At 30.0% G+C, this 13,658-nt stretch overlaps 1 protein-coding gene and 1 long non-coding RNA gene across 2 annotated transcripts; one reads left to right on the top strand and one right to left on the bottom strand.

The window, feature by feature from the left end:
• The first annotated feature begins 442 nt into the window (after window positions 1-442).
• On the top strand, window positions 443-1,614 carry LOC106694023 (uncharacterized). Its single transcript, XR_001345338.2, has 3 exons — window positions 443-662; window positions 1,195-1,387; window positions 1,493-1,614. It is a non-coding gene; the product is annotated as an uncharacterized LOC106694023 (long non-coding RNA).
• A 2,489-nt stretch (window positions 1,615-4,103) lies between these two features.
• On the bottom strand, window positions 4,104-11,510 carry LOC103576080 (alpha-1,3/1,6-mannosyltransferase ALG2). The gene is made up of 2 exons (XM_008556121.2): window positions 11,179-11,510; window positions 4,104-5,106 (listed from the first exon to the last, which is right to left on the bottom strand). Exons 1-2 carry the CDS (start codon window positions 11,419-11,421, stop codon window positions 4,120-4,122), a joined length of 1,230 nt encoding a protein of 409 aa, XP_008554343.1. The 5' UTR covers window positions 11,422-11,510; the 3' UTR covers window positions 4,104-4,119.
• Between the last annotated feature and the right edge of the window lie 2,148 nt (window positions 11,511-13,658).

The raw sequence follows: 13,658 nt of genomic DNA, 5'->3' as shown, positions 1-13,658 counted from the left end.
TAACTTCCATTTGTTTACGAGAAAAGCTTGGACAAAGTTCCTATTTAATGTACAAGTGCAACAGAGATAGTACCGTTTATCCAGTTGAGTGCGAATAGAGAAACAAATGAAAACGCGTCTTAAGTTCATTTTAATTTAAATAGATACAATTAACTCCTCTTGTCAAGGGTGTAATACAACACTGTAAATAACAGCTCAGACTTCGGAACAAAAGGACCCGGGTTCGAGTCCATGAGTCGGCGGTTTTTTTAAGCTATTGCATAGCTTCTATCGCGGGCCTTGAGCGCGGGGACCGAATCCAGAAATTCTGTAACGAAAAAACCTCACGCTCCCTACTCCGACGGGCACGGAGGTGTGGCTTGAAGGCCGTGCATCGTCTAGCGTCATTTTAGTTCGGCAGTCTTCGACACGGCGTTGTGTGCGTGCGATTAGACGTATTGTACGACTCTACGAAACTCGCACGAATCGAGACGAGCTGCTCCGAAATCGGACGAATACATAAGCAGCTGTTTATGAGAAAGTATATAAGTGTATAGGTATTTATGTACAACAGTGAATAGCTGTACTTGAAAAATTTGTGTACAAAGTGTTTTGAATATTAATGAACACAGTGCATTTATTATTAATGAAGAAAGTCACGAAAAAATAGTGAAAGAAAATGAGTGAGTACTCTATATACATACATTTTATTATTATCACAAATGCAGTATTAATTTTGAATTGAAAATATAATGCAGCTATAAAGATAACCTAAATTTTTGATATTAAAATGAGCGATATTAAAAGTAGCCCTCTTTTATACACAAACACACACACACGTATAGTTTAAATTCTCAATTTAGATTCTCAATATGTATATATATATATATATATATATATATATATATATATATATATATATATATATATATATATATATATATATAAATGAATTCATTCTTCATTATGTATATAACAGAAACCATCAAACCAAGCACGTGTACTATTCAGTACCTTTGTTTTTGGTGTATAGATAATGCACATGAATGCCGCCCAGAAAAAATATATATGAAATTATATCTATATAAATGTACATCGCGCGAAATTCGATAATCACTTCTTAATATTGTTATTTTTTTATAAATGAATAATTTTGTTTTGGTGTGTCATTACACTACTTATACCTAATTATTAATACCTATTATTTATACCTAGATATTTTCGTTTTATAAAGAAGAAAAGCGTAAAGAGCTAAAAAGAAAAAAACTAATGCACGTCAAAGGGCATATTATCAGCGTCAGAAAGATTTGAAGAAAAATGAAGAAATAATAATAACAGTACCAAAATCAAATGCTGAACGTCAAAGGAAATTTCGTCAACATAATGCAGAAAAATCTTACATGGATATGTAATTTGATTTAATAATAATATTTTTTATTTATTTATTTAAAAACAAATTGTAATATATGCTTCAGTATTATTTAATTTAACGATTTCATCATTTTTTTTACAGAAAAAGACGAAAATTGTGCAGTAATGAAGTTTCAATGATAAATATTCTTGAATAACCAACAGCTACTGTAAGATAATAAAACCCACATGTATTGTAAAATAATAAAAATATTTTAAACAATATTAACTTTTTATTTATTTAATAAAAGAAAAATTTGTTTTCTTATCGGTCACCACGCTCAAAAAGTGTAACTTGAATTAATATCAAAGAAAAAGAAATACTGCATAAATAAAATAAATAAATAATTATAATTGCATAAGTTGATACAAAATGCTATGCAATAGCTTTACCGCGGCAGTCCCCGAGTGCCACACGTCTTTTTTTTTTTTTTTCATGACTACTATTGTATACTTTAGAATAGATGTATTACTTTATAAAGTTACATATAATTATATATAACTATATGAAATTAGATCAAACTAAAACTCATATCTAGTTTTATTTAAGCATTTATAAAAAATTTTATATTTATATAAACATTTTTTTTCTCGAGTAGAGTTTTTTGAATTTCCAATTATCTTAAATCTTTTTGCATCTTATTTCTAGAATGGAAAATTACTGAATAGTATTCAAAATGTTGAGTCGCCTTATATCATTATGAATCATATTTTTAGGATTTAGAAGTATTTGGTAGTATTTAAAATTTTCAATCATCTTAAATCCTAATTACTCATATTTTAGGATTACAAGTATTTGACAGTATTTAATAGTTCAAATCATTTCAAATCCTGTTAAAGTATATTTTTAGGATTAAATAGTATTTAACAGAATTAAAAAATTTGAATCCTTCTGAATCATATTATCAGGATTCAATAGCATTCATGAGGATATAAATTTTTCTAATCCTTCCAAATACTTTTTTTCAATCAGGGAAACGACAATATACGATAATTACAATAAAAATTCATATAGGACACATTTTAATTTTTTTATAAATTCGACACTATTCTTGCTTTGACAATTTTTTATTCAATGTTTTATTTATTATAAAATTACTAGACAACCTGGCGGTTTAGAATCCCGGTGGAAACACAGTGGGTTCGTTCTATTTTACCACTGTTATTACGCTGTGTATCCACCGTGATTCCACTGTGATTACGCGGTGCATACACCGTGGAACCACGGTGGTGAAATGGCACAAAGCCACTGTGGAATCATGGTAGCTACATTGCGTCATCACAGTAGAAACACCGTGTATACACGATGGTAAAATGGAACAAACCCACCGTGTAAACACGGTGGATCCACGGTGTTTATACTTCAACGGTGTCTCCACCGTGTGTTGTGTAGCCAACGGGTTACACAGTGCTCTCTATGACCATCTTACAGAGAATAAAAGAAACTAATTATATTTATAAGCGGGACTTTGGAATATCTTATATATTTAAATATAACATAGATAAATAGATGTAAAGTAGTTATATAGAATTAGTGGATATAAAATAAAAATTAAAATAAGAGCACAATTATTGTAATAATCACTTAGAATGTAAGATAAATGAATATTTCGGGAAAACCCACGAGGATCCTCTGCCAGTCGTTAACTACCATATCTTTATGACTATAACCCTCTTGTTGGCAAAACTTTCCCAAAATATTCATAAACAATTAAGGGATTATTTTGCTGGGCCTAAGCTGCAGACAATAGGGCGAGACTTCATGGCAGCGACAGTCCCCGGGAAAATGAAGTTGTTGTGACGTTAAAGTCCGCGTGGACTCGCTCTATTAAGAGGGGATGAAAGCGAGAGATGGTGGGCGCTGGCATGTAAAATATTCTCCGCGAGTTGAATGCCTCCAAGTTCCTAAGGGCGAATTAAAAGAACATCTTTTACTATAGTCAACCAGGCGGCTATACAATACGTCAACACGTGATTCAAATCTGTGAGGGCAGCGTGTTAAGATAAATATATCAATATGTATGTTAAGGATGTTAAGTTACTTTAGTTTGTGGCCTTCACTAGTTGACACACGTGAATTTTTATGTACCGACTATTGGCACCCGCTATTTTTAAATGATAACTAAGATTGATCAGTCTAAATCAATGATTCTGGGGTTATTTAGATTATAAATAACCTAAAAAAATTTTCAATGATACACTTACATTACAACTGTACAGGGAAATCCGTTTCTAAAAATACGATCTCTCTAAACGAAATTGTTAAGAAATTTCAAATATTCTAGCAATGGTGGTCTACTCGGGAAAATAAATTTTTTTTATAGCGAATAGTTTATACCCAGAAATAATATTAAACTATTTGTCCATTTAAAAATATCTAAAAATTGATAAGAAGTATTGAGCAATATGATTATTCATACAGTTAATGAAAAAATTAATAAATTAAAACAATATGTCAATAGTAGGGACCCTGTCAATAATGGGGGTTTTTACCATATTGTAATTGCATTTGAAGTTCATACTGAAAAAGAGTGAAATAATAAAGTAATTCTCAGGTGATGAAAAAATATTAAAATATATTTAGCAGAATATTTTCTTAGTTAAAGTATAATTCTTGAAAATAACGTTCAGGGGGAAAAAGCTATTTCTTTATTGATTGAAAATTAACTGTGAACTGTTACTAAGGAATGTTAGGGTAGTAATTATACAAAACATCATAACAAAGTTCTTTTATTTTGCCAAATCATTAACTACTTGATTTAATTGTCTTCCAAATGCCGTGAAACTAAATGACTCAATAACTCTCTGCCTACCAGCATTACCGAATTGTTTCCTCATTTCACCATCTTTTATTAACTTCGCAACTTTACTGGCAAAATCGTCGACAATATTATTCCCATTTACCAAATAACCTGTTACACCATTAACAACCGTCTCCATGGGTCCACCAGAATTATGTGCAACAACAGGTTTGCGTAAATACATAGCTTCCAAAGGTACAATTCCAAAATGCTCATTTTCCGGTGTATAAATTAACACATCACAATTTTTTAGCAAAGAAATTTTTTCACTGTCTGTCGGTGATTTTAAAAATATTATTTTATCAATAATATTTAATTTAGATGCATAATCGACAAGCTCTTGATGATAAGTTACATTTTCATTGACGCGTTTATCATAACCACCAGCAATTATTAAATATAAACGATTATAAAGATTTTCCTCATCATTTAAGAATCTATTACAGGCAGAGAGTGTGTCTATTGCTAAAAACAAATTTTTTTTACGCTCATAACGATTGATAGATAGTAATATTAAACAATCGGTAGGTAAACTTTTATATTTTTCGGGAAGAATACTTTTTAGAGGCTGCGAAGAAGCAGTATCAAAAAATTCAGTATGAATTGATGGATAAAGAATTTCCGGAGTGATTTGTAAACGTTTAAATGTTAATTTAAATATTTTCAAAGTGTAACTACTGTTGACAAAGATCTTGTCAGCTTGACCGGTAGTTGTTTCTTCGAGGTAATTAAGTGGAAGACGATAAATTGATTTTAAACAACCTCCAGGTTGAGACAAAAGTTGGTCTGGGTGATGACAGTAGAAAATTACATAATTAGTGAATAGATGGAGTATTGGAATACAAATTGATACAAGATCGCAAACTATGATGTCGGGGCGACTGGTGATGAAGTAAATAGCTATAGCTGCGTAAATCTGTAAAAAAAAAAAAGAAACAAGAATAGCGTTAATCTTCAAAAAATTTCTGGCACAAGTTTCATTCAAGAAATACGTAAATAATTTGATCAACAAATCATGTGTTAGCTCGTATATTTTTTTAGACACAAATTAACACACAGTTTTTAACTTCTTGCTAAGAAAATTGACGATATTCAAAAAATTCGGGAAGTTATTGTATTCACCGATTCAGATGCGATTCTTGTGACAATCGAAAGAGCTGATTAGCAGTCAACTTCCTAAGAATTTCAGATCATTCGATCGAATAGACTCCGAGAAAATAAGAAAACACGAAAAAACTCAATTGGTTGATTCATTTACGATATAATGGTGGAGAGAGAAATGGTAAAAAACAGTTTTTTTCGAAAAACTCCGAAACGACACGATCGATCAAAGTTAAAGTTGGGTAAGCTGTAGAACAAACCAAATGCGCCAATTGTCGCAAGAAGCATCTCAATCGATTAATTTGTTCGAAATATTTTATTGGAGATGGAAATGTTAAAAAACTATTTTTTTTTCGACTATCTTTAAGATGACTGAACTAAGTAATTAGTAAATGATACTTGCTCTAGAACTCAATAAACCACGTCGATAGCTGTATTGAACGTTGAAATTGGTTCATTCGTTCGAAAGATATTAATATCGAAGAATTTCAGAAATAATACTTTCCCTATATACGTCATAATATAATGTATTAAATGTTTAAAAAATTATACCAGATCTTCACCTTCACCATCTCATTTAATCAATGCATAATTTATAATAATCGGTTCGTAAGTGTAGATTCTATCGTCAACAAAACATTAATGAAATTATTGTTTTCTAAACTTTTTCGGATATTTCATATTTCGAAGTTATAATCTATATCAAAACTTCTTTTACTCTTTATCAAGATTGTTTATATTTAGTTTCGCCCAAATCTATACATTTTTTTTTAGAATCATCGTACATTTATTTAGTTTAATTGTCAAAAAGTTCGATGGATTTGAAAATTCCACAAAATATTGAAAAAGTTTTTTACAGATTTTACTTTCAATATCTTCTGAATGCTACGTTATAACTAAATTTCATTAATGGCGTGTTGTAGCTAAAAAACTAAACTTCAAGTTATTTTGCTGTAACTTTATTTCAAAATGTATTCTTCGTTCATTATGACTTGAGAACGGTTTTCAGATAATTTTGTCCCAGCTTTTCTCTGAAATAAAAGCTCTAAACGAAAAATCAAGACACAGACCCGATGCTTTACTCTATGAACTAGCGAAGTGCACTTGAATTTGTTGATAACTTCCATTTGTTTACGAGAAAAGCTTGGACAAAGTTCCTATTTAATGTACAAGTGCAACAGAGATAGTACCGTTTATCCAGTTGAAAGCGAATAGAGAAACAAATGAAAACGCGTCTCAAAAGCAATTACATGATTTGTAAAGAAATTATTGAGCCTCGTGGCCACGATAGCATCACAGATCTGAACGAATCTAAATAAAACTTAGCACACACATTATTTGGTCGGTAGTTAAACCTCTAACAAGCACACATCTAAACGGTATACCTCTTTAGGCATTGAGATCGAAAAGTACCCAACATCTTTTATTTTCAAATATCTTGGTCCCTAATAAAGTTAGAGAAATTTTTTTTTTAATTAAGCTGAGAAAATTATCTATAATATAGATACAATATTATTTGTATCTACACTTATCCAAAAAATTAAAGGAACAAAAATTTTTTTAATTTTTTAGTGATTTTTGGAAGGCTGTATTTTCGTAAAAAATGATTGTATCGAAGAAAATAAAAGGAGCAAATTGAAGCTTGAAATCTCTAGTTTAAAGATTTTTCAGCCAAATAATTTTCTGAGCCACGGTTTTTGCGGAATTATAAGAAATAGGCAGAGACAAAATTTTTCTAAATTTTTTAGTTTTGTTTTTTAAGTTTACGGGGCCGGGAAATTTATTTTTGAAAAAAACCAATTCATGGCTCGTTTAGGAAATTTATTCAGTTACAATTTGCTTTTTTTTGTTTCTCTGTACGACAATTTGCTGCTGAGATATTAACCTTCAAATGAAAAAGGATTCTTTTGTCTTTGATTTTCGATATCTCAGCAACTAATGGTCACACAGTAATTTAAAGGGCAGTTTGAGAAACTTGAATAAAGTCCCTACAAGCTCCATGTTCGATTAAAAAGGAAAGAAGAACTTTTCCGAAAAACGCAAAAGAAAAAAAACCTGAATAAAACATAAAAAAAAATCTGTCTATTGGTTAACCCTGCGGGCCAGCCCCAAAACTTCCTGCTGTTTTCGAGTTCCTTGAGCTTAAAAACATTGTTGTGAATACATTTTCGAACTCTTCGAGCTCGAAAATACTATTGTATACTAGGGTGGGTTGAAAAAAAACATTTTTTTTTATTTTTCTTCGCATGGGGGTGAAATTCGTACCTAATAAAAAAAAACTTTTTCAAGAAAATAAAAATTTTTTTACTTACCATTTTAAGGTGGCCCACTCGTTTTTAAAATAAATAATTGATCAAACAGGGTAATTCCAACGAAAAAAATTTTTTGTTGTTCAAAATCGTGGAAAACATCTAATAATTGTCGAATATGATTTTTTTTTACTACGCTTTCATTTTAATTTAAAAGAAAATGCTTTTTATTTTTGGATTTTTTACTTAAACTACAAAAATAATAGGAAAAAAGTTTTTTAAACTTCTAACTCTCAATAAGCTTTCGGGGGGACACCCTACAGATTCTAGAAAATCATTTTAATATTTTTTAGTACCACACGTTCTCAAGCTATTGATAAGAGAGAAGTTAATTAGTAACTCCGAAGTGTTTAATCGAAAGTTTTATGAAAATTTGTAATAAAATTGAAGAGTTTTGAATATTTTTCTATTTATAAGTAATCAATAACAACAAAATTATTTTATGAAAAATATTAAAACAATATTAACAATAATAAAAATTCAATAATATTAAATTGAAAGTACAAAACCCGACTTCTCAATAACTTGAGAATGGTTGGTAGTAAAAAATATAAAAATGATGTTCTAGATTCTGTAGGGTGTCCCCCCGAAAGCTAATTGAGAGTTAGAAGTTTAAAAAATTTTTTTCCTATTATTTTTGTAGTTCAAGTAAAAAATCCAAAAATGAAAAGCATTTTCTTTTGAATTAAAATGAAAGTGGAGTAAAAACAAATCAGATTCGACAATTATTCGATGTTTTCGAAGATTTTGTATAAAAAAACTTTTTTTCATTGGAACTACCCCGTTTGATCAATTATTTATTTTAAAAACGAGTGGGCCATCTCAAAATGTTAAGTAAAAAAATTTTTTTTTCTCGATAAATTTTTTTCTTTTATAAGGTACAAATTCTACCCCCATGCTAAGAAAAACAAAAACACGTATTATTTCAACCCACCCTATTGTATACCATTGTTTTTGGAAGAAACCGTGTTTTTTAGCATTTTTTTCTCCCACGATATCTTACGAACTAATGAACCGATTGAAATGGTTGAGGCGGCAATCGATGAGTTTTATTGAATTCTTGTGCTAATTCGACTTTGGAATCGATCGATCAAGCCATTTCTGACAAAATTGAAAAAAACTGAAAAAAAAAATATTTTTTCTTTTTGTTTTTCTTCCATATCTTAGAGTCTATTAGATCGATCGATTTAAAATTTTCAGAAAAGTTGGCCAACAAACTCTTTTGATTGCCACCTCAAACATTTTAATCGGTCAGTTCATTAAAAAGATATTAAGAGTTTACATCCACACACACACACACACACACGCGCGCGCACACGCACACACACATACATCCTTCTGAAAATAGTCAGAATAGCTTTCTAGGACCTCAAAACGTCGACATCTCATGAAAACTCGATTTCCGAAAATCGGGGTGAAACCAATAACTTCCCGAATTTTTGAAAATTAATAATTTTCTTAACGGGAAGTTAAAAAGTAAAAAAATTCTTGTTTTATCTCGTTTTTCGGAAATTTTTTTTTTCTCTCTACTTCACATTTAATGAATGACTAACGCAAAAATGGAAAAAAACTCGAAAAAAATTAATTTTTTCATATTGGTATTGATTACCTAAATTAAGGAACAAGACTTGTTCCTTTAATTGTTTTGTAAAACTTTGAGCAATCGGCCCGGACAAACGGTTCAATAGATCAATCTGAAAATTTCGAGGGTTTTTGGGGGTACATTAAGCTGTAAAATGACCTGACAACATTAACCGTTCCATCAATATTTGCAAAGTAGCGATGAGTTGACTAAAAAACCAGAGAATGACCATTTTTTGTGGGTTTTTCAAATTGATATTAAGGATAAAAAAAAAATTTATTTTTTTTAATCGACAATGGAGCTTGTAGGGACTTTATTCAAGTTTCTCAAACTGCCCTTTAAATTACTGTGCGACCATTAGTTGCTGAGATATCGAAAATTAAAGACAAAAGAATCCTTTTTCATTTGAAGGCTAATATCTCAGCAGCAAATTATCGTACAGAGAAACAAAAAAAGGAAATTGTAGCTGAATAAATTTCATAAACGAGCCATGAATCGGTTTTTTAAAAAATAAATTTCCCGGCCCCGTAGACTTAAAAAACAAAACTAAAAAATTTAGAAAAATTTTGTCTCTGCCTATTTCTTATAATTCCACAAAAACCGTGGCTCAGAAAATTATTTGGCTGAAAAATCTTTAAACTAGAGATTTCAAGCTTTAATTTGCTCCTTTTATTTTCTTCGATACAATCATTTTTTACGAAAATACAGCCTTCCAAAAATCACTAAAAAATTTATAAAAATTTTTTGTTCCTTTAATTTTCTGGATAAGTGTATTTATCTATCTATATTTAACAAAAGAGCCGTTTGTTAAATATACACAAAGAATTATAACGAAATAAAATTTTGGGGTGGGTACTTCGTACCCAGTGTGCTCATCAGGGCTTAAACATGTTCGAAGATGAGTTAAATCGGTCGATTATTTTTGTAGTTATAGGTGTTTGAAATTTTCCATATTAGGAAAAAGAGTCATCTTTTGCTGTTCTATCTAATAATATGACTTTGAAAATCAACACTCCAAATATTCCAAAGTCTATAGTCGTTCGTTTGTACTTTTACGGATACGTAGTTTTCAGTACATATATTATCAGTTTTTATTTCCATGTCGGAGTTTTGTTCTTGTTTTTTCTATTAGTCTAGGATCTTGTGTACAAAAAATCAATAAGAATAATGTTTGACGGGTGTCTGAAAATAGAAAGAATTTAAGAATCTAAAAGTTTTCAGAAAAATTATGTTGCTATTAACTCTTATTAATTGATTTATGATAAAGTTGTTTTTATCTGTTTTCTTCACGAATTAATTAAATTTTTCGAGTACCTCATCGTAGCATGGTATGCTCCTAACTTATTAATAATCGACTGCAACCTTTATGAACGGCGCTAGTTACCTGCATGCAATCGGATGGAAACTTATTCTCTCTATTTACTTGCAATATCAATTGCAACATTGAATCATTGAAAGTTTTGATTACATTAATATATATTCAGCTGCCATCTGAAAAGTTAAGGTAGCTGCAGGAAACAATAATTATCATGTTAATTTCATCGAATTTTATCAAAATTGAAAGTCGTGAGACCTTTATAAAGTTTTATTTTTTAAATTGCTGGACAAGTGTGTTAAAAAAAGAAAATTTTTTTTCATAGATGTAGACGGTTTCAAATAACGCGCCATTTTCCATTTTTAAATTTTCAATATCATGACATATAACCAAGATATGCTTGGTCAAATATTTTATTTGTCAGCTGTCTGCTGACTTTATTGTCATAAATCATTTATAACAATTTATTTCAATCATACTTTATGTGATAACTCATTACGTATTTCTGAATACTCACAATAAGTATTGAATTTTATAGCATATAAAATGAGTGAAGTACAAATACTTATTGTTTTAAATATCAAGAAAAAGATTAAGCAATTTTTATTATTGTTCCGACTGCATTTGTTTATTTAACTTGTAGCGTATTTTTTAAATTTATAGAAAAAATAATTATTTTACCATACGTAAATAAGCAAACAGTGCATAAAATTTTCCAAAAATGTGACGAGGTATCCAATTACCAACTACTGCTACCGGTAAAGTTCCATCATTTGTTTCAGCGAAGCTACGTTTCGGATCATGATGTGTTGTAACAATATTAACATCATGACCAAATTTTTTAAGCGCCAGTGCAGCGTCAACAATCAATCTTTCAGCACCACCGATTCCTAAATCAGGATGTAAAAATGTTATTTTAACCATCTTTTAACGAAATTCGATAATCACTCTATATTTTTTTATTTAGCTATCGTTCCTGGAAAGCCACGTGCCAGAACACTACCTTCATAGCTACTAGCCAGTGCTGCCAGATCGTGGAATATTTTTACCCCTTCTCGAGGCGAAATAGCATGGAGTGTAATGTCAGGAGGGGGTAAAAATATCCCACGATTTGGCCACACTGACAGCCATATTAGCCACCTTAAGGCTGGGCCGTACTAAAATTTTTCCCTAGATTTTTCCCTAGATAATTTTATTTTTCTAATTACTCTCTGAATAGGCCTGTGAGTCAAGAAATACACAGCTTAATATAAAGCTGATTTTATGCTCTATTTCGGAAGCTATAATACTGTAGACCGCAATAATTAATTTTCAAAAATTACAAAAAATAAAAATTTTGTCTCTTTTTATTGCTATGTCCTGGAAGGTTACTAGGATCGGAGCTGACCCCACCTCCTGGACAGTGGGCAGTTCGTTGTCACGCGGGACCAATTTTGAATTTGAAAACAGTGGATAAATTTATTGTTAACTACGATGATGATGATTATGATTATTATTTAATGAAATAATTAAGTTATAGATAAGGATAGATGTAATTGATAAAATAACTTTTATCTGAAGACTGAGTCTTATTATAAAGTATGGATGAAACTTGATCAATAACAACAGTTGTATTCGTCAAAAGTTCTCGGAGAGATGTGAAGTTACATCAGACGGCAGAGAGATGTCTGACCTCCACTCTCCAACTTCTCCCCACTACTCCCATGTTCACACTCATGCTCATACAATATACATATATATATATATTAGTTATTTACCAAATAGACTTATACTTTTATAGTTTCTACTAATACAAATTTGAGATATAAGCTTATACATTTACGTTCTTTACTTTATCCATTCTACGTCTTCTTATTATTTATATTATTTATATTCTATTTTCCTGTACTTGGATACAATCTTCCAGTTAAATATTCTAGACTATCAGAGGTGTGTTCTTCTATAATTATTCTATATTTAGTTATTCGTTACAATTGACATTCTCATTTATCGTGAAACATCATTATAATTATTCTAATGCTATATTTCAATATTTCTATTAATTCATTTATTATACGAATCACTCTTTGTTTAATATAGAACTATATATTAACAATAATAGTTAAGTTCTTGTGATATGGATTTCATTTATAAATAACATTTATTTATTATATATTTCCTTTTCTTATTTGTTTATAGAGTATGCATTTGTTTATAACCATATTTACTGTTAACTATAGAATAGTCTTGGGTAGTTCGCGAACGACCTAGGTCGGAAGAGCACTCCTTTAGGTGAACTATGCGAACTAGTTCGTCGATGATCTCGCTCTTAGTTCTTTTTATATTTTTTTTAGCGTCGGTTTTACTAGACACTGGCGCTATGTGACCAACCGAGTTATTTACTTTTTCTGTGCGCGCCTTGATATTTCGAGAGACTATATTTATATATTAGATCATTACTCAACGAGACTAGCTGTTGACTAACGATAAATATAAATTATTTAATTTTTTCATTTTTACTTAAGTAAAAGATTTGATGTGCTATAAAAAATGTCAACTTTAATCGTAATAATTAGCATTTTTTAAGCATTGTAATATAATTACGCATTATACTAGAAACGAGACTAGCTGTTGACTAATTATTAATATAAATTCTTTTATTTTTTCATTCTTATTTAAATAAAAAATTTTATGTTCCATAAATAAACGGAACCAACATTAATCATAAATATATTTTTTTCTCTATTTATTGTTTTTATTAAATTATTTAAAAAAAAGAACTAATGAACTAAAAGAGCGAACTAGTTCGCCATTGGATTATGAACTAAATTGAGCGCTCTCAGTGGTGACCGATTAGGCCCAAGACTACTATAGAACAAGGGCCTATTCATGATTTTTATGCGTGTGTTTTGTTTAGGCTTTAAGTATCGGGTGACAGGAAACGTTCCAAGACCACTCAAACTGTATTTATATTTCTCTGAATATAAAATAAAGATTTGCTTATCTATTCGTTCAATTTTTATAATCTAAATATATAATTTAATAAGTATGTGCCACGACGATTTATTATCTAAATTATTGACCAAATGTTGATAAAACTCAATAAGTATTAAAATATAAATTTCAAATGGAGTTTAAATGAGCGCCTATTTATGTATCTCAAGTTCACTAATCAATTAACA

Source organism: Microplitis demolitor, chromosome 10 (assembly GCF_026212275.2).
Source record: "Microplitis demolitor isolate Queensland-Clemson2020A chromosome 10, iyMicDemo2.1a, whole genome shotgun sequence".
Taxonomy (NCBI): Eukaryota; Metazoa; Arthropoda; class Insecta; order Hymenoptera; family Braconidae; genus Microplitis; species Microplitis demolitor.
The sequence above is the reverse complement of the archived record's forward strand: the minus strand, read 5'-3'. Positions and strand labels throughout refer to the sequence as shown.

What these genes read in the sequence shown, in the direction of transcription:
- LOC103576080 (XM_008556121.2), bottom strand. Translation starts at nt 11,421, where the DNA reads ATGGTTAAAATAACATTTTTACATCCTGATTTAGGAATCGGTGGTGCT. An exon ending in TGTTTGCTTATTTACGTATG is followed by an intron (nt 5,107 to 11,178) that starts GTAAAATAATTA and finishes TTTTTTTTACAG; the next exon opens with ATTTACGCAGCTATAGCTAT.